Below are 27,209 nucleotides of genomic sequence, written 5' to 3' on the forward strand. Positions count from 1 at the left end.
GGAGGTGCCCACTTTGAGCAAGACGTGTAATGTTCTTTAATTGTAATGTTCATTGATTCCATTCCATGAAAATTAATCAAGTGTTATTTCTTGTACACAAACATTTGTACCTTGTTGGATAGCTGATGACTCAAGGAAGTAATTTAAGTAATTTGTACGCTTCGTGTCATAACATTTTTGTTATTAATACGTGGCCTAGTAAACTAAGAGTGTATTTTTTTTATCACCACTTGTAAGTTTAGACCCACCCGTTACTGAGATGTGATTGCAGTGGCTGTGATTGCAGTGGCGTCTCGTCCCTTGGGGCTTCCGGTGCTTAGCCCCTAAAGAAAAACGGACGTATTGACGTAATTATCAATCACCATAACGCATAACTATCACACAGTCTTTTAAAAGGCGATTTTTATCCACGTAAATTCGTCGTCTGCTGCAATTGATACGACAGCGCTCCTATAACTTGACAAGTTTAAAACAAGACGCTACAATCCATTGTTTGCGCACCTCACATCACATTTCCCCACTCCATTGTCTGCGGCGACGTTCATTTGCAGTGTTGCAAACTGGAGGGAGCTGAATCCTCTGAGAATTTTCAACGAAATTTGAATGTGAAAGGCATGAATTAGTATCCCGTCACCTACGCTACCTATTGATTACGCTAAATTCTAAATACATTTTGATATTTTCCCTTTAAACCTTAAATGAATTAAGTTATATTAGGGATATTTCTTACCAGCATAAGAAATGTATGAAATAAAACGATAGAAAAATGAAAAATATGTAAACGATAGAACTGAGCTCACCTTCTAAATGTTTTCCAGTTCTCCTTTTTCAGTTTCACTCTCCCACTCATCCGAGTCTGTGTCTACCGATGAATCTGTGTCCGTGTCTGAATCGGCTTCACCAAGTCTAATTATCAGTTCATCTACACGCTCGTCCATAAGTCCATCTATATCTTTCAAAGTAAGAATCTTGCAGCCAGGAGTAAAGAGCATGAGCATTTCAATGCTTTAGAAAAGAACACAGGCAAGCGTGTTATCAGATTGCCTTCTCGTGGTGATTGTTGTACGATAAACAAACGAACCACCACCCCACTCGGTAAAAAAAAAAAAAAAAAAAAAAAAACTGGACACTGCTCGATGTCGCATTCAGAACATGAAGTCATTCGCCCTGTAGTTTCTCTTCGTTATAAACCTTAACGCACGTGCGTAATACTACAGTTTACGATCGGCGCACCGCACACATTTTCAAAGGCCGGATTAAATAAAATGAACCACTGATATAATAGGAGCCTGCATGCACTGTCACCCTAAACAGTGAAAATCGTTTGTCATATTTGTTTTAGCTTAATTTTGCTGAGTTGGCACCACTGGTACTCTCAACGCCAGACCAGTGAGTAGAAGAGTGGTGGGGAGGATGACGTAATACGAAGTGCTCCGCAGCGATCTGCGCATATCGGGACTTAACTTGTCAGGCTATAGCGGCATTGATGTCAATTATCGATCTCCGGGGCACGTCGCAAAGAAAGACGTGGCCTACACCCACCTATGCTACAGTGAAGGTCACATGCTAGCAGAGAGAGAAGGGGAGAGTCCAATGGATTTCAGTGCTGATTCGGGGCTAGTTTCTTCGCGTCGCGTTCGATCTCGCGTGTTGTACTGTAGTGTTGTGGTGGCTTTCATTCGCTATGTTTGAGTGAGTTTGGCAGGGTTGATGTTCTAACACAAATTGATGAAAGACACAATGAATTTTTCCGGAAAAATAGGCATATATTAAATAGTATTATCGATTGCTTAAAATTCTGTGGTCGACATGAACTTGCTCTACGAGGACATAATGAAGGAGAACAATCTTTAAACAGAGGCATCTTCCCAGATTTGTTATCCCTTCATAGAAGAGGGAAAACTAAAGAGGGAACTTCGTGTTCTTTATTGTAGTGAAGAGTTGAAAAATATAAACTCTATCAGTAAATTGCATTCATTTTTTATTTAAAATTATTTAGAGGGTACCTTTTCAGAAACAGTAAAAATGACAAACATAGTTTTAATAACTCCAGTGGCAACAGCTGAATCTGAACAATGTTTCAGCACATTGGAGCGTATTAAAACCTGCTTAAGAAATGCAATGGGACAAGACAGACCAAATGCCTTGGCACTTGCTTACAATAGAAAAAGAATACATTTCAAACATAGAGGGCTTCAACGAAAAAGTAATAACAAAATTTTCTGAGCAGAAGAACAGGAGTCAACGTTCGTAGAAAGTTGTGTGCACATACTCGTTTAAAAATATACAAATATATTTATTTTCTAAAATATTAATTCACGCCCACATTTATATTAGGTATATAAAAACATGAAAATGCATACATGTAAGTTGAATCAAATTAGTGTTGCCCACGGGACGAGACGGGACAGGCTTTTAAAAATTCGAGACGAGACGAGATTGATCATGTGTCCCTTTGACAAACGAATATTTTCGAGACGAAACAGCATTTCACAGCATTTCCACGAGAGGAGACAGGCCAAAGTCTCGTCTCGTGGGCAACACTAGAATCAATGTAAAAACTGATACGAAAGGTTAAGACAACAGAGAAACTGTAAAAAAATATATTATAATTATATATGAAAACAGACTGTTATTACAAAAATTACGATATTGTCAAATGATCATTAGCAGTCCTCTGTATTTTTTCATGGAAACAAATTCTTGTTTGCTCGATCGCTCTCACTCCTGACATTGTGCTTCTCAAGTAATTTTTGATTAATTTTAGCTTGGAAAATCATTTCGTCGAGGAAGATTTTTTTTAACATCTCTTTTCTGTTTGGTAAAAATTGTAAGTAGGGTGAAAATTAGCGTTGCCAGCGTGTTCTCTTGCCTGTCGTCTACCCTTCTGCTACATAAACCATTCAGCTAATGAAGTTTTGTTTTTCTAATCTGGTAATCCACTTTCTACTTGTGATTAACATTTTCTGTTTGCAGTTAGGGGCGTAAAATATAATATGTTCGGTTGAAAATATATTTTAACGCCGAAAGTGAACCTTTTGTGAACCATCGGTCTTTCTTAGTTTATCATTCTTACTGCCCCCCCGGGGGTGTTATTTACGCCACTGCATTTATCACATGTTCAATCTTTCGTTCAATAGTCCTTAATGCACACAGCGATATGCATAACTCGGAAAAGGGGTGAATTTCCAATAAGCGGGAAGATAAGCTTCTAGGGGAGAGATTTCTTTCGTATTGCTGTCAGTTTGCCATTGTCAGTTGTGTTGTGTTCCTGTGATAAAATAACGTAATTGTTTCAACGTGATTTTATTTATCTCAATTCCTCATAATCTATAAATGGGAGTAAAATATTTTCGGTTAGAAATCGCTTATTTACGAGTTACGATTATTCAGAATTTCTGGAAATTCAGGAACATAATATATTTTGGAAAGTGCCATTCGTTTAAGATGTAAATGCTAATCTAATTTCCTGAAATAACAGACGTGATACATACACCTTGAGTTTACACATTTACTTTGGATGCAATAATAATAATTATAATACGGTGGAGGCACATAGTGGTTCGGATTACAATTTAAAGTGTAGGTCCAGTCCCGATTAGCCTTACTGTGCATAAACTGGACTTAAAACACCAAATCAACCAATCAATAATAATAATAATAATATACCATTGTTATCTTCATATGCATTTATTATTGTTGTTGATAGTAGTAGCAGTATTCGTCCCTATTCATTTGTGGTTGCTGTTCCGGCTATTGACTGAAATCACTTTAGACACTCCCAATATTACTACCATAGTTACTACTACTACTATTAAAATATGTCAATGGCTTGACTACCCCTACAAGAATTTCTTTCGACGTCTATGACTATGTACTACACATATATGTATTCTTCCGATCGAGAAAATGCATTGTAGTTTTTGAATACACATTAGTGCAAAGGCACGAAATATGCCTAATGTGCACAATGATCGTAATCATACGCATAGCAATAAGACTTATCTGACCACAGACATAGAACCATGCGACTTACGTTCATTTACCCGTCAACAACCCTGTATAGCGAAAACCGAAGAAATCGTAAGTTGCCGGTCACTTTCATGGAAAGTGCCTGCTTTTGTTCTTCCATATTTTCTGTCACCTGTAAGCATGCGCGCCGACTACGTGGGTGCTCCGGGCTCGAGCACCCACATAAATAATCTTATGGGTGCGCCGCACCCACAAGATTTTTAGTTTGATAAAAACAAAATAAAATAAATATTTCTCACTTGCCATTATCAAAAAATAATAAGCAATTAAAACATTGAGATGGGACGGACGTTGATAAAGACAAGCTAACATTGGACAGGGACATGTTTCTAGATGTGTGCAGAACGAACAAAGAAAAAGTGGCCAACTTGTCAGACATTACAAATATTTCAAGTAGAGAAAACAGTGGTCCCATGCGTGAAATGCTCACAGAATTTGTGAAGTTTGTACGGGTGATTTTAACTATACCTGTTACTTCTTGTACCTCTGAGCGGTCATTTTCAGCACTTAGACGATTGAAAACGTTTTTGCGATCAACAATGACCCTAAAAAGATTGAATGATTTGGCAATTTTGCATGTTCATAAAGAAATGACTAAAAATATTGACATTACCAAAATTGCAAACAAATTCATAAGTGCAAATGACATAAGAAGGAATGTGTTTTATATTGAAAGTTAACATGTCATGATTATTATTATTATTATTATTTGGTACATAAAGTTAGTCATTTTGTAGTTTCTGTTCACAACAAAATCCTTGCAATACAATTAAAATTATTTGAATTTATGCAGATTTCTTCATTTTAATTTGTATGAATGTGGTATTTTCTTTTAGTAACGTGTTGATAATGTCATTGCCTCTTGCAATCATTGTGCATGTAAGTTGTTTAAAGTATACAATACTTGATAATTACAGATCTATCCGCCATTGATATGCATCCACAGAAATTTTGGAAAGTCGGCGCCCTTGCCTGTAAGCAACCTGTATTTTATGTACGTATTCTTCTGAATCTAATCTTTACAATGGTGTAAGATTCATATTACCATTTTCGTTGAAAAACCCTGTCTCTAAGAACAAAAGGTATCCCTTGCGGTCCGTTTCCAATACTAACTGCAAGGGGAAAGTACGGACAGCGCGTTGTATATTGCCAGGTATACCGTTGATATGGCAACAGCGCCGGAAGTGACGTTCACTAGACCAGCGTTGTCGAAAGAAGCTCGAAGAGCAGCAGACGACAAATCAGCCCAGCGTTTTGAGCGCCCTGCTGCTCGCCTCGCAATTCCGGAAGTCTCGTATTTACCTTAAATTAAAGGTGAGAACTCTCAGAATAATTTTTAAAATTGTAAGTAAAATATAGTGGAAATGTGAAATGTCCAATAGTGTGACGTATGACTACAGTTGCGTTGGCTCATTGAAAGGCAGGAGAAGACATGCGGAAAATTCAAGTGCAAGGACCGCTGTAATTTATTATAAGAACACTCCAACTGTGGATGGCTATGTTTTAATTACAACAGGCACGTATCTAAAAATATATTTCGGGGCTGGTGAAGTAAACACCCAACGAAATATAAGGGTTTCTTGCACATTAACAGAATGTATCGCATGTAGTAATAATAATAAGCACAGTAATAAATCTGGCCCAAGTTCCTTTTGTTTTATTGCGATTTCATCATGCTACGAATGCAATTTTTACATGGTTCGATTTCGATGTATGTCTGTTAACACATACTGCGGAGTTTTAGCGATTACTTAAGATTTTGATGAAATGTTAAGTATCCCCGAAATTCGAATTCTGCATTCCTAAGGATTCTTGAGGGTGCCATTTCGTTTTTTCACGAAAATAATCTATATTTTCGACGTATTAAGTAAGTTTTGTTCGTTTCTTTTTCCCTTCACTAACACGCTAAATGGCGGTCACAGTTTCACTACCGTAGTCGGCATGCAGTGTTTCCACCCCAATCCACCAAAAAATACCTCCGTAGTCCCTCAAACCATTGGCGCATAGCCCCACGAACCATTTCCGGTAAGGTTAGGTTAAGTAGGGTCACGTATAGGTTACAATAGTTTAAAATTGGGTAACATTATAGTATAGGGGTGACGGATTTCTTCAAATTTACAGGAAAAAGTACTAACGGAAATCATTTTCGGTAGCATTGTGGAAGTTCGTGAATGTAGTTTTGATCCATTTTAATGCGAATTCATGTTGTTTTCTGCGAAAATCTCTGTCCGACATGCTGTTTCTGCTGCCGCCATTTGCTTCTGCACGAGAGCACAATGTTGCATGTGTTAAGATAACGTAACCCCCATAGTCAGTGTTTCAAACTCACTGTGTTTTCACTAGAACATGATGTCTGAGTATTTTTATTTTTTCATTTTTTTTGTTAACTATGCTTGCCTAACCTAACCTAACCTTACGGAAAATGGTTTTTGGGGCTAACGTGAATGGTTTTTGGGGCTAACGTCAATGTTTTGTGGGGCTAACATCAATGGTTTGCGAGGTATTAGCATAATTTCAAATCCGGGCACGAAAGTAGGTATTTTCCGGTGAACGAGGTTGCAACACTGCATAAATTGACAAAACACTCGCACAACGTGCCCTGAACCCGTAGCCATGGAGGAATTCATTTCAGAGCGCAACTTACAAGTCGAAAATCAGCCAGATAAGGTGTATGTATCACGTCTGTTATTTCAGGAAATTAGGTTCGCATTTACATCTTAAACGAATGGCACTTTCCAAAATATATTATGTTCTTGAATTTCCAGAAATTCTGAATAATCGTAACTTGTAAATAAGTGATTTCTAACCGAAAATATTTTACTCCCGTTTATAGATTATGCCATCATCGCACAATACAGAACTGCCAACCTCCAGATTTACCGTGCCAAAAAAAAAAAAGGCAATACGAAACCGAGCTACTAAATTATAAAACACAACAATGGAATATCTTCATCGAAAAAGTCTGGAAATAAATGGTTCACCCCGTATAAAATCACTACCGGCAAAATAAAAAAATGCAAACCATGTCCACCTTAATTAATGACAACGTTATTTTGTTTTAATAGAGTATTGCACGGGCCCGACCCTGTGGCCGAGTGGTTAGCACATCGTGCTGCGATGCAAAGGGTCCAGGGTTCGAATCCCGGTCGGGCTTGGTTGTTTGTGAATGTCCATTCATCAATTTCATCATTTCATCACTCATCCCCATCTTCGCAAATTAGCCAAGAGGCACAAAACGCGAAGTAAAATAAACTAAATCAAATCAAAGTATTGCACGGTTTTAGAATGTGTATTTTACATCATCTTTTTAGTAAGTGTCTTTTCCTATACCTTTTGACCTAAATCCTCAACCAACACTTTCTCGACGAGTCACCATGTCAGGTGTCTGAAAACATCGGTTCAACCTGAAGAAGGAGGTAGTATAACCTTTGAAATGTAGTTCCACAAATCTCACACTCACAAATGTAAGTTACTGATTTTTAATCTTTTAACCTTTAGTTGATATTCGATTGTGAGCAATTAGCACATTACCAGTATGTTAATGACAAGAACAACACAAATATGACAAAGGACTTGGAAGAAATCAACTTCCTAATGAAGAATCTCATACCAGACGGCAAACCTGAAAACGACAGCAATGAAAATAAGGATACAAGAAAAATTTATCACCAGCCATATCCAAAATCACCGATATTACCTTTCACTTCCCAGGAAGTAGAAAATGAAATAAGCAGCATGAAAAGGAAGAAGTCCCCGGGACCAGACGGAATTCCTGTGGAAATAATACCAGAAATCACCCCAGTACTTACGCTTTACATTACTCAACTATTTAATGAGTGCCTTATCCAGAAGACATTCCCAGAAACCTGGAAAGAAGCAAACTTAATAATCATCAAGAAACATCCAAATAAAGATGAAACCAGGGTCAATTCATACAGACCAATATGCCTTCTCAACATTTTGGGAAAAAACTTCGAGAAACTTATCCCAAAAAAAACTCAAAGAATTTCGCCTGCCCATATCAGGGATACAATTTAGGTTCACTGACGATGCATTATGCCTGCTATCATCTACAACACAACACATTCCAAACAAGTACATGGTGGGAATTATGGTGGACATCGCTGGGGCATTTGACAACTTGTGGTGGCTCAGTCTCTTTCAAACACTCAAAAACATGAACTGCCCAGGTACACTCTTCCTACAGAAAAGTTAGCATCAAATATCCGGATCTACAAATTAGTAAGATTACGTCAAAAGGTTGTCCTCAGGGTTCCATTCTAGGACCCGAGCTTTGGAATACTAACTTGGAGCCTGCGCTTATGAAACTACAAGACCATCCAGACTAGACCAGATTATAGCTTATGTGGATAACATTATCATGCTCACTTCCGGTAACTCAAGAAGGGAAATCGAAGATAAAGCATCTACTGCAATGAATATGCTATCCGATTGGTGTGATCATGCTAAACTCAAAATAGCTTATCCTTAACGGGAAGTTACGAAGAAACCCTCAAATCAAACTCGGAGGAAGAAACTTAAAAAGAGTAAAAGAAGCTAAATACCTTGGTATTACTCTTCAAGAGAAGATGTTTTTTAACAGACACCTAGCCCTGGCAACAACCCAGGCTGAAACAACTATAAACAGTCTAGCCACACTGAGTTCCTCAAACTACAACCTTCCACTATCACACATAAAAACATATCTCATTACCATATATAATGCTGTTATTTGCAATGGCTCGCCCCTGTGGGCCATGGAAACCAGTAAACAGTACATTAAAAACAGATTGAGATCTTCGCAACAAGAACAACCTCAACCCTGGCTCTTCTGATAATTGCGGGCCTACAGCCTATTGAAATCGTCATTAAAACTAGAGCATCAAAATATTACTTTAGAAATGGACAAGAGAACTAAATCTATAATCTAATTGGAATACGCCGTGCCACGGTAACAGAAATTCCCCACCACTTGTTTAGCATCTGGCAACAGGAATGGACACAAGCTACGCAAGGAAGGAGACTTCACAGCTAAATAAGCACAACTTCAGACAGACTTATAAATGCCTGAAATCTAAAACCGGGATGGACACACCAGGACATAAAGCCTTCTTTTGCCACACATCGAACAAACAAATCGAAGATTTAAGACAAAAGCTACCAAACTTCAACACGTACCAGTTAATAAGAAATTCCGAGCACTTTACATTACTAAACGACTTAACAAACCTGGTGTCGAAAGAGGAACTTTCCCTCTTCAAATCCGGCATCACTCACCTCCCCATTCAACCCCTGTAATGTAATATACCCCCCAGAAGATCACAAAGAATCCACCTTCGACAAACTCAACAACAACAACAACAGGACATCCCTCTTTCAGACTAAGATCACCAAGAGGATAATGAAGCAGAACCTATCACAGGAACATCAAGAAGGAGACACTAACACACAATACAGTAATACGGCAGAAACAAAAAAAAGATTATGCCTCCCCGGAGAAAGGCAAAGAATAACACTGCAAGGACTCGACCCAGGAACCAACCAAATTTAACCCAGATTTTTATTTTTCGTTTCTTTCTTAAACTGTAATCTTACAGCCCCTTCTTTATTCTCGTTACTAAACACTCTGCAAAATTTCTCTCACTGATTCTTGACAATTCTCCATATTTCCACTACCGAACATACTAAAGTACCTGATACTTCCCAGGAAATCCCTCCCTACTTCTTTCCTTCCTTCCTGATGATGACCCGGGTACCAACCATCATACCGATGTTCATCCCAGTCCGACCAACTCTTGCTGGTCTCCCGCAAGTCTCCTTGCATCAAGCACCACTCGTTCTTTCATATCCCTTCTTAGTATTAATACTTACATCTGAAAGCCAATAATACTCTCACTATCTCAAACATAACATACTAGACGATAGACCCTGCTTAACATTCATAGAATCGTGGTAATGTCTATCCCTCATCTCATTCATCAACACTAATGCACACAACACACAATAAAACTTATCCTAACAAAACATTACCCACCCAATTACACACTTATGTAATTTCGTATCTGTGTTCATAAATAATATTAATGTTAAACATTAACACATATTTACTTCCTACTATTACTAACCTTTTTCTTAATCTTCTTGCCTTGTAAAATGATGTAAAAACCAACTTTGTTCAGGAAAACCGAACAAATTTGGTTCTTCACACTGGGGCATTCATGCCAATGTCACAGTGAATTATTGTAATAAAAAATGGAAAATAAAGGATGAATCAAAGAAAAGTGGGGGAATCCGTAAAAAAATTGCGGAACTGATGCCCTGGGTTAATTTTCAGGTACCAGGGCATAAGCTCATACCTCCGAAAGTAGTTTGACTATTTTTTTTTTATCCATCCATATACATAACAATAATAATCTTTCTATGTAACCATATCTTGTATACTGTTTAGGAAAATAAAATTCTTGTTCTGTTAATTCTAACAGTATTAAACCTAATATATCTAACCAAACAAAAACTTAAAATTACTTCCATGCAACAGATCTCCGCAAACTAAAAAACAGCAAATGTTTCATAAACAATGAAACACTTTTCCACTTTCTCAAGGGGATATGAAGAGTTACAGTCTACAGGAAGATCAACCCTAAGACCCCATGGTTACAAGGTACATATAGATTTGAATTATTGAAGGAACGTACTTGCAGTATGTACAGTATATCATCCACTCTTTACTTTGCTACAGGAAAAAACTTGTTGTTCCTGGTTCCGATTGAAAATCTCCATTTGATTGTCCCAAAATTCCCTTTCCGACTTTTAAATTCACTGTTCAAATCCCCCTTGACAGTAATTCAAACCTAGGACATTCTTAGCATGTTACGTTCGCTACCCTCCACTGAGCGGTCGATGTAGTATATACATTCAACATATATGCTGTCCCATGAAGCATATATTTGTACAGTACATAGTGGCTGTTTAGTAAGTATAGTGTTGGGAGGGTTGATTAAACCCTTGGAATTCGCATCGTTTATTATAAGTTACAAAATAGCAGAGAGTTTGTTGTTTTTATTGTTAGTAACAGTAATTAGTTAGTATTTGAACATAATAACCAAAGAAATACTGCTTTAGATCGAAAAAATTGAGTGTACAATAAAAGAACCAGTTTTTTTCTTTTTTTTGTACCATTTAATCCAAATAGATGATTCCACAGTTTTCAGGATTCCAAAAATTAAGATTTATGTGAGAGTTGAAACAACACAAACATTATGACTGAAATTTTCCTCTCATTATAATGCTTTTTCTTGAAGATATCTAAAATTTAATAACAAAATATAATAACTGTGCATTTCAGTACACTAACTGTTTGAAATGTAAAAAGACACTGAAATACAGTTTTTCTTCATATTCACTTGCCTGGTGAATTGAATAAAAGTCTCTTCAACAATATAATAATAATAGTTTATTTTAAGTGTTGAGCACAGTATGAAACCTAATACAGCACTAAGTCAAATACAAAAGTACAAAGTTACACGAATAAAATACATAAGCTGCAGAATAACATAACAAGTTAGCACATTTACACTTCAAGTTACAGTTTTCAATGAGATCTATTATATCTCTGATACTAATAATTGTTTATTGTTATATAATATTGTGCAATTAACTGTGTATTGTTCTAATAATAATAATGATCATATTTATTGAAGTGATGATAACGATTAAACAACCACTGTGTTATACAAAATTAAAAAATTGAATACATAATTATAAAATAAAACAGTAGATCCTACAATTTTATACATCAACATAAATTCAAATTGTAGGTTTCAACAAGATCAGCTACTAAACCTCTTGCCTTGTTTAGGCATGTGAGAATTGAGATATACCTATGTGAATATCTGGGAATTTTATAAGCTATATTTTTCAAAAAGTATTCACTGTCAACTTGGAAATTTAATATCTTCTCTACAAAATTTAACCTTTTCATTTTTCTTCTTTCTTCTAAGGAAAACATATTCAACTGTGATAACCATTCAGAGTAATGTTGGTCATAGTAATTTTTTTTAAACTTTGTGCATAATAACCTGATAAAAAGTTTTTGAACTGATTCAAGTTTTTGAAGGTGACTGGTTGCAGTCAGAAACCATAATTCATTTGCATATTCAAGAATAGGACGAACTATCATTTTATACAGGAATATTAAGGTATCTTCCTTTTTAAAAACTTTCCATGAGAAAAATATATAACCAAGCATTCTCTTTGCTCTTTTGCAAATTTCTGAAATGTGCTCATCAAATATGAGAGAGGAGTCTATTACTATTCCTAAGTCTTTATGACTGTCGCACACTTGGATTTTATTTTCATAAATAAAATAGTTGGAGACTATATAATGAACTTTCTTAGTACATCTTAAAACTTTACACTTTTTCAAGTTAATTTCCATTTCATTAATCTTGCACCAATATGTCATTCTATCGAGATCAGCCTGAAGTTGAGCGACATCATTATTTGTTAAAATACTCTTAAAATTTTTTATATCATCTGCATATAGTAAACATGTGCTAGATTTAAAACATAATGTAACATCATTGATAAAAACAGCGAACAGAATTGGGCCGAGTGGCGACTCTTGAGGTACTCCACAAAGTATTTCTTGTTTAGAAGAATTTGTTTCACCAATCTTAACAGAGAAACTTCTATTTACTAAAAAGTTGGAAAACCATTTAAGAAATCGTGGTGATAATCCCATTTGGTCGAGTTTGTAAATTAATAACTGATGGCTGACACTATCAAAGGCTTTAGCCAAGTCAATAAATAAAATATCGGTCTGGGATTGCTTCCTAATGTTAGATTTAAGAGAGTCTATTAAAACCAATAAATTTGTGATAGTAGACCTTTTTCTAAAAAATCCATGCTGATTTCCATCAATATATTGTTTAAAAGAAAAAGACAAATAGTCAGCAATTATGTGTTCAAAAACCTTTGCCATGGAATTTAATATAGTAATTGGTCTATAATTATTAAGATCATTGGCTTTCCCATCTTTGTTTTTAGTTACAGGTACAATAAACACATTTTTCCAGATATCTGGAAATATTCCAGAAGTAAGTGACATGTTGTAAATTTTAGTTAACAATGGTACAAAAACATCTTTGTTTGCTTTCAAAATAAAATTAGGTATGCCATCAGGACCTATTGAAGACCTGCCTTTTAGTTTGTTAATTGTATCACTTACATCCTTTTCCAATATAACAGGTACATCAATTAAGTTGATGAATGAAGAATAATATTTTTAAAATTTACATGACTTCTTTTTGAGAAAGATTTGTGAAAAAGCTCACTAAAAGCATTAGCAATATCATATTCATTGAACAGTACATCATTATCATAAATAATTTCAGTGATAGTATTTTCTCTCTTCTTTCTATTAAAGTGAAACCAAAAAGCATTCTTGTCACCATTAACATTGTTTTCTAAGGAGTAGTATTGCTCCTTTACATTAGAATATTCCTTTTTAACATCTTTCCTTAATTGGGAATAAGTAGTGTAATATACACACTTATTTGTAAGTTTAAATTTATCATGATACCTTCTCTTTTTATTGATCATTCTCTTTAGTTTCCTTGTCATCCAAGGCAGTTGATTGTTTGTTCTTTTAACTTTTGAAGGAATATTGTTTTTTAATATTGCATACACATTTCTAGTCAGTTCCATAACAGATTGTTGTACATCATTAGATATTTCAACCATATATGGTAAATGCAACAATTCATTATAAATATTCACATAATCACCTCTGGCGAAATTAAGACATCTATAAATATTATTTTCCCTTGTATCTATATTGTCTTTTTTAGACCTATCCAATTCAAAATAAAATGAAAACGGTGGATGAAACTTATCAATTTTAGATAAAGGATGTTCATTAAAACTAATGTTACAAGTGGAAATGTTAGTAAGTAGAAGATCTAAAACATTAAAAGGCAGTGAAGGGTCATACGATACATTGTGCTGAATTAGATTAGAAAGTGTTGCGATTTCAACAATTTTTTCAGCCTTTCTTTTAACATAATAATTAGAGCAATACAAATTTCCAGTAGCCCAGTCAATTCCACCAGCATTAAAATTTCCAACTAAAATTATTTTATTGTGTTTCATTAACATCTCTTGAACTACCCAATCAAAGTAGTTTGCAAACAAGTCACAGTTTAAATCAGGTGGCAAGTAATGCAATCCTATTATGGTTGGATCAGAATTATTTGACATTAATTTTACCCAAATTACATCCAATTCTGTAAAAGGTGATTCCAAGATCACAAACTGAACCTTGTTTTTAATAAATAAAAGACAACCACCACCACCAGATTTCTGTTTGTTTAAATCCAGGTTTCTATCTTTTCTTATCACCCTGTACATTGGATCTAAATCTATAAAATAATCTCTATCTTGTTTACACCAACTTTCTGTAAGAAAAATTATGTCATAATTTTCAATATTTATATTGCTTACTAATGTTTCAAATTTGGTGTTAATTCCTCTAACATTCTGATAAAAACATTTAATCATATTATTACTAAGGAAAGACAAACTTAGTATTTTGAAGTTGAGTTTTCTCCAGACTTACTGTTACTATTTGTATCAGATACACTTTTGTTTTTGTTGGCAACTATATTGTCATTTTTCAATTCGCCATAAAACCTTGTTACTAATACCCCTTTAGGCCAGATATTTTCATCGAATAGTACATCATAGTCATCCTGGGAAACAGCTACATGAAAAGAAGAGTAAGAATCATATTTAGTTTTCAGCCTTGTACATACCATTTTCTTTACGGAAGAAGTTTCAGCAATATATTGCTGAAGGTCAGAATTTGAAACTTCAGGATGAAGTCGAGTCACAAATAGAGCTCTCTGAGGAAAAACTTTGCGTTGCACTGCTAACCTAGTAGATGGATTCTGACCTTGCACTGATTTCTTCACGTCGTTCACCTGTTTGTTTACATTTTGCAAGGTCGAAGCTTGATGAGTGTTTTTGGAACCAGATGCATTTAAAACCTGGTTGTTTTCTATCGAATGCACTGATTGACCCAGAAACTTATCAGATCCCCTATCTGTGTGAGTTTTGTGAGCTACTGTAGATAAAGGTAAACAAGGAGTACTGCGGGGCATTCCGATTGTGTTTTGTTTTTCTTTCGGAAGATTCGTTTGAATTACGTGTGCATAAGTGTTTTGTAGAATCTTTTTTTCTTCTGTTTTCATTAGTACTTCATTCTGTTCTTTCAATACAATCACTTCGGCTTTAAGAGATTGAATTTGATCACTTAAATTCTGCACTGTCAAGATCAATGTTGACATAATGTCTTTAACATGGCAGCAACTGAAACAGTTTACATTACCTGGCTTTTGTCCTCCAAGTTGATGTTCTTGATCAATATCATCTTCATCACTATTATCACTATGTATTGCCATTTCTTCATTATTTTCTCTATTTATGTCCATGTTTTCATTGGCACTATCGCGAGCAGCTACACGATTAACCGGGACGGGTCGTGGCGTCACAGGCGTTTCATCGCTACGCTGTTGTAAACATTTCGTACATTTATAGGTAGATATGTCGTTCACCATAAAAAATTCAACTTCATATTTAGAAAGTTTCAAACATGGTTTAACGTGAAACCTTGTATTACACAGACAGCATGCCAATACCTGTTGCTTTCCATAAATTCCTTTGGAGCAAATTCCACAGTGATCAGAGGCAGGCGCCATGTTGAATCGGATAATAACAGCAATAATAATAAATTTGGAATTAACTTTATTTATATGAGATTTTCATTATTATTGCCTAATAATAATTATCATTGCTATTATTTCTATTATTATAATTTTATCATTGGGCTGAAATTTCTGGCAATGCGATGAGTGAACCTCTCGTAAATGTTTCCTGTCTATGGCAATGCTGGTAGTTTATTACTTTGGTTCACAATCCCTTGAGATAACTTACTGTAGAAGTAGCCCATGGTATAATATTACACCTAATGTATCTTTGTTTATTATTTTTTTTATTGAAATTAATATTTATGCTTTGGCTCTTATGACATTTGCCTCATTACCGATCCAGTTTTGAAACTAAGGTAGAAAAGGAACCTTCATACTTAGATATATTAAAAGTTTTTATTATTGGACAGCAAGTTTTTGAAAATTTCACTACAACAAAATGTTTTACAATAAAGCATCTTCTCTAAATTATAGATTGTCACAGGCACGCTATTAATGCTTTCATTGCTTCTTTTTTTCCTCACAGAATTTCTGAATAACTACTGTGTTCTTAGAACTGTCTTAAACTCATGAAATGGCATCCTATCAAGAATTGGAGGAACCTCTGAAAGATGTGTTGCGTGAAATAAAGCTAGATAAAGACCAAGTGAAAGAATCCAAGCACATTTTGATGCAGGTAAGTTGGAAGTGTTTCAATCATAAACAGAGTTAAATTAGTACAGTTGATGAGTCAACTTTTTTTAATGAAATTTGTGTGTTTCTGGCAGGGGGACATGCAGCTTATCACACTTTATTAATTGCCCATAGTAAAAACATTTTTTCTTAAAAAAAGGCCCAAAGATTATCATCACTAGGCCCCGGGACTTTGATATAACATATTTTTTATTTGGCATCGGATGAAATACTGGTGTGAGATCTTTACGTATCTGATGAAAATTAGTCAAAATAGACAAACTTGATAATGCATATTTTGACATATTTTACCAATTTCGCATTTCTACAACATATTTCTTCCATTTTCTTATAATAAGACGTTTCTGTATAATTTTGTAATTAATTATCATGCACGTAATCGGTTATTTTATAATTTATTCTTACCTTTAGTGCAGCGGATAGTTTATATTATCGATGTCAGGATAAGGAAATTATGGACGAGGATATTAAAAGCAGATGCCATTTTTTCTTACCTACTAGTGCAGAAAATAATACCCCACTTTTTTTTTATCCAGCCGACAATTGATAGCCATGCAAACATTGTTGACGAAAATTGTTCTCCATCATTGTTTTGCGGGCATGAGAATTAGCATAAACAAGTTTCAATGGTTCTAATTTCTTTACCTTTTTTTGCTTCACACAACAATCAGTCAAAAGTAAAAATAACATTCGGTAACATAACATAATGCCTACTGTGTCAGCAATCGAGTATGGGAGTTTCAAGATCACTTGTTGTTTGAGCCAAGCACGTAACAGTGTGAATGAATAAAATGCCACGAATAGGAACTTCTGCGACAAGATTGTAAGTCCATTGTGAAACGGAAATAATATTGAGTGTAACATGTTCTGACCAAAATTTTGTTGCCTGTTTTCAGATTTTATAGATTTAAAATTTGCCTAAAAACGTTGTGTTTGTGTATTGATTGCCTAGATTTACCAGAGCTGTAGAGAGCTGCCAATTTTGCTTTCGTTTCCACAAAGATGCAAATCTGACATAATTGTAAATGAAACTTGGGATAATTGCAGTGAAACTCGTGATATCTTTAGTATTTTTTCCACTACATTCATCGGTTAAAGGGATTCTGACTTAATTTCAAAGCCCACCACCACCCTAGTCAATCTTCCGTGGAAGATACTGACTTCCCTTATAATGAAAAATTTGAAAGTACTGTTGTGCATATTTTTGGCGTTACTGGGAATATTTCTACATTTTCCTGACATATTTTTAATTTTTTCGACATATTTTACAATTTTTATGAAATAATTACATACGTATTTTTCAGTTTTTTTTAAGGACATAAAGTCCCAGCCCCTAATCATCGCCATCTTAGAAATATGTAAAAATGAAAATGTAGGGCTGAGCCGATACTGATACTTGAAAATTGTTTTAATGAAAAGTTGTTCAAAATATTGATTAATGTTAGTGTGTCAGTATTACACTCCAATTATATGCATAAATTAACCAATAGTTTTGATTTAAACAATTCGAGAATTACAGCAGAATATTAAAATACATGTTACATAATCATTAAGTTTTTTGCATGCAACTTTGAATTTAGGATAATTAGACTGTGAAAGCATCAAACAATTTTTGCGAATCCATGATAGACCAAAGTGCTGGACAAGTATCGGTAAATAAATTCCAACCAATACTTACTGATACCACTATCACTTCTGATACATCCTTTATCACCTTCATTATTTAATTTCTTCCAATGTTCTTTCACAAGGGAAGCCTTCCATTTATGTAAATCTGTGTCCGGCTATTGTTTTATAACTTTTTCTTCTATAATTGTATCCTTTTTCCAGGGGTAGACACATACAGGGTGCCCAGTTGCCATGGCACACAAATTTTCAAATCCAGTTCTAAAAAAACAAAAAGTAATTCAAGTTCACTTATGTAAATTTCCATTGCCTTTTTTTTTTAATGAGTACAGTATAAGCTTTTTAATGTTTGTGTGTTTTCTGTATAACATGTATAATTAAGTCAGAATTAATAAACATGCCATTATAAATTTTTGCACTGTTTCTAGCTGAATTTTAAAATCTACAGCAATATGGTAGAGCTGTCTTTAGGAAGGCCAATTGGGTGCAACAATTAATTACTTTTATCCAATGTTGTATTAATTGATAAATTCGATGTTTTAAGGTGTAGCTTTATCTTAGTTGGATTCCTAGCTTTCTTATCCCATATATGAAAAGATAATGTTCTGGGTCCTGAGAAAAAAGGGGCTGGCACTGGAATTATTTTTAGTTTTGTTTATCCTTGGCTTTTCCTCAATAATGTGGGCTGACCAGACTGTTTTTGAATGAAATTCATGCCTTTTTGTCTGAAGTCATAATCCTTTCATAAAACCTTATGTTGGAAGGAAAGAAATAGTTTTATGCTCTGATGTCTGTTCTTCTTTACCATAGGTGGTGCAAGAGAAGCTGATTCCAAGTATGAGGAAAAATGACAAAGTATTTGCCTCTTGCTTCACCAAACTGGCATACGCTGGAAGTGTCTACAATAATCTCAAGATTCAGGAGCTGTCAGAATTTGACCTGAATTTCATCATTAAATTTGATTCGGCGTTAGAGGTAAAGTGTATCCTATGTTGTTTGCGTTTTTGTTTTAAGTCCACTTTGTGCACGGTAAGGTCTAATCAGGACTGGACCTACAGTTTAAAGTGGGATTCGAACTACTTGTGCCTCCACTAGGAATTGAACCCGCCCCTTGATTAAAAGTTAGCTACGCAACCAGGAAGACACTATATGCTATTTCATTTGTCACATGTATAAAAGTAACAATTAAGTGTTACTGTTTTGAGTGTGCACGTATGAGAATTGTCCTATCCAGCCAAGGTAGTGGTGTTACTTTTTCAAGTATCTAGGATTAACAGTGACCCAAATTTTAGGTTCCTGGATTTAACATTTTCCTCTTTTAGGTTATTTCATGTTGGCCTCCTTTAAAATGTACAAATAAAGATTCCAGTGTGTATACAATGTATGTTGCTTGATTTTGCATGGAAGATTTGTCATTTTGCATCATAGAATCCATGTTCATCTTAGCAAACTTTCCAACACTTGAGTAAGTGTTTGGAAACCTCCAGGAAAATAGTATTTTGGTTAAAAGTCTGACATCTCTTGCTCAAAAAATCTTTCCATCCCTCTGACCATGAATTGATGTCATTGTCAAATTCTATCATCCATTTGTAAACTTGTGGGGTTGTAGGCATGCTTAGCAGCATTAAATATGAATCTGAAAGAAAAAAAGATTTTAAAAAGGGGTTTTTAGACTTCCAGATGGCTTTGGGGAGGGGAGGTTGATGGTAATCCACTGTGGGTACTCATGTGTGGAATTTACTTGAATTTTTCTCCATAGACATGAAAAATTGCAACTTTTATTAGTCCAAATCCCATTGAATTTATACATATTTATAAATGCCCTGAGGCAAGTTTTTCACACTTTAGCTTTTATTTTTATCGAAGAAAAAGAAACTAAAACTGAATTCTCTCAATCCATTTACTTTGTTAGTATCCTTTGCAGAACAATCTATCTGAGAGACAGAAGATTATTGCAACATAAGATATCTTGAAGTTGATTAGGTAAATCTGAAATTTTTGTACAATTAAAATTTTTTCGTAGATTAGTGTATCCAATAATATTTGTGACTTGTATATATCAAGTCTGAGTATATGAATGGCAAATATAAATTCTGCAGCTTAAATATTTTAAATTATATATATAAAAAGCAAAGAAGGAGAAAGGAAACACCAGACAGTGGAAAAATTTGAATTTTCGCAGACTCTTATCGCTGCATCTTCAGAGTTAGGAGAAAGACGGAACCGGAAGTTAGAAGCCTGCAGAGTTGCCAGGTCTTGATTGAAGAAGTAGTAGTGCGTAAAATGAAAAAAAAAACACTGTTTGATCATCAGGCTTGTCGAAAACTGTGAGTGGGAGGGCGAGGTGGGTTGGGAGAAGATTGGTTGGGGCTGGAGACATGAGTTGCAGAGGGGGTGGGATGAGGTGGGGAAGTTACTGGGTGGCCTTGTTCAGGCCAGGTGGATATATAGGCCCTCTCTCATCTTTTGCGAACTGATGTGTTGGCTGGTTGGGGTAAGAGATGGATGATCGCTACCCGGAAGCAGAAAGGGATATTGTGGTGTTTGGTTTGGACGGCAACAGTGAAGTCCAGGTTGTGGGTGGAGAAGCGGTGGTTATTGATGCAGAGGTTGAGGGCAGTTGATGTTTCCCCCAGGTAAAAATCACCACAGATGTTGCAGGTGAGGATGTAGATCAGGTTTGAGGTGTGGCAGGTCCCTTTGGGGTAAAGGGTAAATTTGCCAGTGGCCGTGTGCACCTGGAGGGTGTGATAGGTAATGAGAGTGGGGCAGGTTTTGCACCTAGGGCGGTTGCATTTATGGGCTGGGGGGTGTTGGTTGTGTTGTGGACCAGGATGTTTTGGAGGTTGAAGGGGGGGGGGGGCATTTGAAAACCACTCTGGGCTTGTCGGGAAATATGTTTTTGGTTTCAGGATCACTGTGGAGAAGAGAGTGTAGTGTGTGCCTGATTTTGTTGAGGTGGGGATGATATTGGGTGATGAGTGCAGGTGGGTTGGTGGCGGCAGGTTTCTTGGTGGTGGTGGTGGTGTGAGAGACAGCTCACGATATTTGTTTGGTGACCAGGGTGGAGGGATATCCACGGTTGACCAGATGTGTACGTCCACATCCAAGAAGGTGGGTGGGTGAACTTTATGAAACGGAAGTGATTGAGTTGGTCCAGAAAGCTGATAAGGATGGTTCTCCATGTGTCCAGAGCATGAAGATGTCGTAGATGAAGCAGAGCCAGAGGAGGGGTTTGAGGTTGGGTGTCCAGGAACTCTTGCTCAAGTTTGCTAATGAAGAGGTTTGCGTAGGATGGGGCCATTCTGGTACCCATGGCTGTACCTCGGATCTGTAGGAAATGTTGGTTTTCAAAGGTGAAATTGTTACATGTGAGAACAAGGTGGGCTAGGTGGGTCAGGAAGTTGGTGCTGGGGTTGTGAGGTTTGGATCTGCTATTGAGGTAGAATTCTGTGGAGCAGAGGCCATGGGTGTGGGGTATGTTGGTGTAGACGGAAGTGACATCGATGGTGGCAAGGATTGTGGAAGGGTGCTGATTTTCTGGAGGAAGTGGTTGGTGTCACGGAGGTAGGAGGGCAGAGCTTTCACAAGAGGCTGGAGATAGAAGTCAACAAAGGCAGAGATTCTTTCTGTAGGTGAGTCGTAGCTGGACACAATGGGTCTACCAGGGTTGCCAGGTTTGTGAATTTTGGGCAGTAGATAGAAGGTGGGAGTATGGGGGTTGTCAGGAATTAACATGACTGTGGTAGGAGCTGTCAGGCCTTCAGGGGGTCTACGGGTGTGGATGAAGTCCTGGATTTTATTGAGATGTGCGGAGGATAGGTCAACTGTGGTGGGTTTATAGGTGAAAGAGTCAGCCAGCTGACGAGTGGCCTCCGCCTGGTAATCTTGAGAGTTCAAGACCACCTTGGTGGACCCCTTGTCAGCTGGGAGGATTTTGATGTTATGGTTGTTAAGATCTAGGAGAGCTTTCTGTTGGGAGGGGTTGAGGTTTGGTTGGTTGTGGAGGTCATTTAGGAATGAGCTGTCAGAGGTGGTGGAAATTATGGTACATTACCCTGGCAGGCAGGGGGTAGGATCTTTGGAGGAGGGGGGGGGGCAAAATTGAAGGAGGCTTGGGTGGGTTTCATTGTTAGTGGTTTGGAGTGAGGGGTTTTTGGCCCAAAAATGTTGCTGTCAGAGGTTGTCAAAAAGCAGGTGAAATTGGTTGGGGGGAGTTGTGGGGGAGAAGCTAAGGCCTTTGGATAAAACAGCTATTTAATCAGTGGAGAGTTTATGGCTGGATAAATTGTGTAAATTATGGTTGTTTTGGAGTGTGTTAGGGTCGTTGGTGGTCGTGGATCTGATGGGGTTGGGTTTGTCTGTTGACTGGTTATTTCCTAAGGTGCGATGTGGGGCAGTGCAAATATGGTTTTTTGGGGGAGGTCTATGGTGGTGCAGGAGGGGTGGGCAATGGTAAAGGGGATGGGGTCCAGTAATAGAGGGCATGTGGGTTTGGGACTGAAATTGGGTGGAAGTGGAAGGGGGAGAGTGCAGGCAGTCTGAAAAGCTTGATGGCAGAGATTCGAGAGTTTTTGGAGGTGTTTAGTGTTAAGGTCACTGGCGATGGAATATATATATACTGTTTAATTGATGAATTAGAATTTTTGGATCCATTAGAATCACACAGACCCTTTATATTGTGTGTGTATATCTGTGGGTGGTGAGAGGCAGTAATTCGTAAGGTTGAAATACAGAAAACATTTGCTTGTACCCTTGAATTTTTGGAGAGTTCACCTTGAAAACCGGGAATTATACTTGAATTTAATCATGATTATAGGTTTTTATCATCATCATTACCACCGTCCTCCTCCTCCTCCTCCTCCTCCTCCTCCTCCTCCTCCTCCTGCTTGAGAAGACTATTCTACTCAATACACCAGTACCTTACTCAATGGTTTGCTGTATTTTTTCACATTCCATTCTGTTAACTTATTGAAATGCATAGTTATGATATTAACTTTACAGAAGAAAACTTGTTGAAGTTACGGGAAATTTTAATCCTAAAGTGTACGTTGTGTGACCTTTCATGTAAAGAAATCTTATTTTTGAAATATTTGAAAATTTGTTGGAACCATTTATTCTTAGGAGTGGCAGAATATGGAATCATGAAGTTCAGACAATGTTCTTGCATTTTTATACTGAAATTTCATGCTAACGGATTTTCTCTCATGCTTATTCTGCTAGAATTTTAGTTAACTGAACTTTATTTCTGTTGTCGACTAAAAAAATGTGTTTTTTTTGTTCGTTTTTTAGTAATTTGAGATGAAAGATGCAAATTTCTGTGCATGAAGTGTACTTACATTTTTTTTGCGGAACTTGTGAATTGTCACTTAGAGTTAATCATTTCTATGCATTTCTTTGTAATTCTTTGGCCTCCCCGATGGTGCAGTGGTAGTGTCGTCGATTTGTAATCAAGGGGTCCCGGGTTCAATACCTACTGGAGGCACATAGTGTTTCTGATCCCACTTTAAAAACTGTAGGTCTAGTCCCAATTAGCCTTACTGTGCATAAAGTGCACTTAAAACACCAACTCAATGAATCAATCTATCTTTGTAATTCTTCATAACCATGAATTTATTTTTTTCAGTTTAAACTTGATCCCCATGTGCCAGGCTTCGTGAAAATCAAGTTTGGTCCTATCCCAGAGAGCAATTCTGATGTTTCAAGGTAATCCACTTTAGATTAATACATTGTTGCTTTTTGTAAATATCATCGTGTTGCCTTAGTCTGTAGTGTGTGAATGCTTGTTTGCAGACTGGGGGGGGGGGGGGAAGTTGCATATTCTAGTACATGCATGTGTTTGTGTCACCTGTTGCTTGTCACTTTGGTCTTAAACCTCTCTTAGGATTTTAAACTTTCTTCTTTATCATACATGTCCTGAATAAACAAAATCTAGACCATCATTTATTTTCTACTATTTATAAGATTGAGTTTTGTGATTTGCCATTGTGTGAAAAGAATTATGTAGAAATAAATGAGCGTGTTATCTTCAAGATTGCTGTCAATTTTTTAAAATGCAATTGTAAGTAACAAAACTTATATGGTTCCAGCAGTGCTATTTTTTTTTTGGTATACCATAATATTTTTTTACGGATGGACTGATATGAAATTTTTGCCAATATCTATAACAATTGAAAGTAAATCTGTAAATGCTCAATGAAAACTTCATATCAATAACTAATATCCTTAATTAATAACTGCGATGGTTTTGCTTTAGAAATATTAACCACATACAGTTGAACCTGAGTTATACATATGTCAAGGTGAAGAGAAAATAATACGTATAACGGAGAATTACTTGCAAATCAGATTTAGATAACATGTCATATCATTATCAAAATACTGTAATTGCATCTATTTTGAGTTACAACATACAGCATAATACAGGTTATTTCTGTTATAAAGTGGTAAATTAACGAATCTAATAGTTTGATTCTTAAGTGCATTACATTTGCCAGTTTAATAGTTTTTTGTTGATTAGCGTCCACTTCTGGTATGAAGTTTACTTTCTGGTGAAGCATGTAACTTTTCCTCTTTCTGTTCTCCATGGTCAACCAGTAGCAACTGAAAGCTTTCACTGAAGGAACCCCTGTTCTGTTTTTATTATGGGACACAGCAAACCTTAGCTATTGGTATATTTTTAATGTGTGTTTTCGTGTTGCGATTACATAAGAAATAAAATTCCTATCATGTTCTGAACTGCGGCAAATCTTTCTCCTCTGATTTCATGCCGCCTCTCCGTGCCTTCTCTGTGACACCGCCGTGCTGCTCTCGTCTTTCTTGCAACTCGAGACTGACCACCACCATGTCTGCCTATCCTGTCTCTTTTTGTGTTTTTGTAACAACAAGAATGTATACTTTTATGACATTGTTGTAGTTTGGTTACGTACAAATCAACTGTGCTTTATTAAAATTAGTACTTGTAACACAGAATTGCGTATAAATGCATTACGTAAGAATAAGGTTTAATTGACACGTTTTTTAAATTATATTTTACTGCGACCTACAGGAATGTACATATAAAACAAAATTACTCAGAACTGAGTTACGTATAAAGCAGTCTCAACTGTATTTAGACATATACTTTTAAAGACAAGTGTATATGAATTTACTTACAGAAAATAATAAAATGGCAGAATTGTGCACTAGATTACAGTCTATTTATTTATGGAAATATCAGATTGATAAAATTATTGGCCAGTTTCTACTGATTTGTCCATATCAGTGCTGTTCTTCATGGCAGAGTGGCCAAAGTAGCAGGCTACAAAGCTCCAGGTCCCGTTTTGAACCCTGGTTGAGGCATGTATGCATCATTGTATTTTTTTGCAAGACCAACTTCAACAATTTATCATTCACCCTCTCATGATTTACCCACGTGGTAGGAAAGCAGTGTAAAATGACCAAAATAGAAACAGAGAGAGAAAATAATGTCATTTCAGCTAATTGCAACAGTGAATGATGAGTAATGGAATTGGTGAATGGAGCCTCAGAAACAACACCCTTGCCTAGGCCAGAAATCCTACCTAGTGAGAGCAGTCAACCACTCAACATCCTTGGACACCAGAGGAGTTAAAAATGTGAAACTTTACTGATTGATTGATTGATATGCTTTATTTTACTTTGCTTTTAGTGCCACTTTGGCTAATTTGCGAAGATGGGGATGAGTGATGATGTGATGAAATTGATGAATTGACACTCACAAACATCTATGCCCAGGCCAGGATTCGAACCCGGGACCCCTGGCATCGTAGCGTGATGTGCTAACCATCCTGCCATGGAGGCCGGCATGGAACTTTACTGGCTGCCTTCCGAACTGGCAACTGGAAATCAATGAATCAATTTTATTTGACTGCTATTGTTTAGTTTTGATCCCAAATAATAGCTGAAATAGAAACAAATACACTGTAGGTCGATACTGAAAGAGTAGCATTCCTAATAAATATGTTAAATCTGTCAACATCACTTCATGAAGACACAGAGGCCCAGTAACAATATGGTATTTTGAATGTGCAAGGTACATTCAATAACTAACCGGAAAAGTAGTATAAAAAATCTAAAATACAACCGTGATTGTTATATTTTTGTTATTTTGTGAATGCATCTGTAAGCTATTCATAGCTGGGGCTGGCACACCTGCTTCATGCACGGGATGCTGGGAAACAGTTAAACAAGATGGTGGCACCTTTACAAGAGTGTTCCAAGCTGGAGTAGTGAAGTGTCGTAAGATTTGTGTTGAGTGAATGAGTGAAGGCGTGAAACCGATAGAAATTCATCGCTGCATGACAGTTCAGTACGGTGACAACTGTATGAGTCGATCACAAGTGTATGACTGAGTTGAGAAATTCAAACAGAACATAACCAGTGTTGAAGATTATCCGCATCCAGGTTGCTCTCACTGCAATCACGGAAAGCAACATTGCTCAAGTGGAGGACTTGATATGGGAGAACCAGCGTTTTACTGTCAGTGAAATTGCTTCCCAGATGAAAATAAGAGTAGGATCAGCTCACCATATCAGTCATGACATATTGAGGTTTAGGAAAGTGTGTGCGAGATAGGTTCCAAAACGTTTGACACCGGAAATGAAGGAGAGACATGTTTATGTGTGCAGGGAGCTTTTGCTCCATTATGAAACTGATGGTGGGGCATTTCTTCATCGTATTGTCACTGGAAATGAAAGTTGGGTTCATTTCTATGAACCCGAACTCCAACCTTTTGCGCAAAAAATAAACTAACCATTCTGCAGAGAGAACGTGGTCTGGTGGCCACTGGTGTGCTTTTGCTGCATGACAATGTGAGACCACACACTGATGTCATATTGTCTACCATCGAGGACCTAAAGTTTGAGTGCTTACCCCACCCTTCATATTTGCCTGATCTTGCACCTTCCGATTTCCACACCTTTGGCCCACTGAAAGGAGGACTAAGTGGATCGAGGTTCCAGAATCACGACGAAGTCAAGTCAGCGGTGCATGAGTGGTTGCACACGCGTCCAAAATATTTTTTTTCCTGTGGAATCGGTGCCCTTGTCAAGCACTGGCGTATAAGGTGCA

General features: G+C 36.6%; 1 protein-coding gene across 5 annotated transcripts in view; it reads left to right on the forward strand.

Moving 5' to 3' along the window:
• The window catches only part of LOC145988877 (cyclic GMP-AMP synthase-like receptor), an 89,218-nt gene that overhangs the window by 11,000 nt on the left and 51,009 nt on the right, over positions 1-27,209 (forward strand). Inside the window, exons 1-4 of one of the 5 annotated variants that reach the window (XM_083124146.1) lie at positions 5,011-5,026; positions 16,327-16,476; positions 18,930-19,094; positions 23,746-23,825. In XM_083124146.1, coding sequence (XP_082980272.1) covers positions 16,375-16,476; positions 18,930-19,094; positions 23,746-23,825 — 347 coding nt within the window. In that variant the 5' untranslated portion in view covers positions 5,011-5,026; positions 16,327-16,374. Of the gene's footprint in view, positions 1-5,010; positions 5,027-5,251; positions 5,347-5,439; positions 5,549-16,326; positions 16,477-18,929; positions 19,095-23,745; positions 23,826-27,209 lie in introns of those variants that run through there. The other 4 variants (XM_083124142.1, XM_083124141.1, XM_083124143.1 and 1 more) reach the window with 4 other exon arrangements.

The sequence above is a fragment of the Lepisma saccharinum genome, chromosome 6 (assembly GCF_977018435.1).
Source record: "Lepisma saccharinum chromosome 6, izLepSacc3.1, whole genome shotgun sequence".
NCBI classification, from domain to species: Eukaryota; Metazoa; Arthropoda; class Insecta; order Zygentoma; family Lepismatidae; genus Lepisma; species Lepisma saccharinum.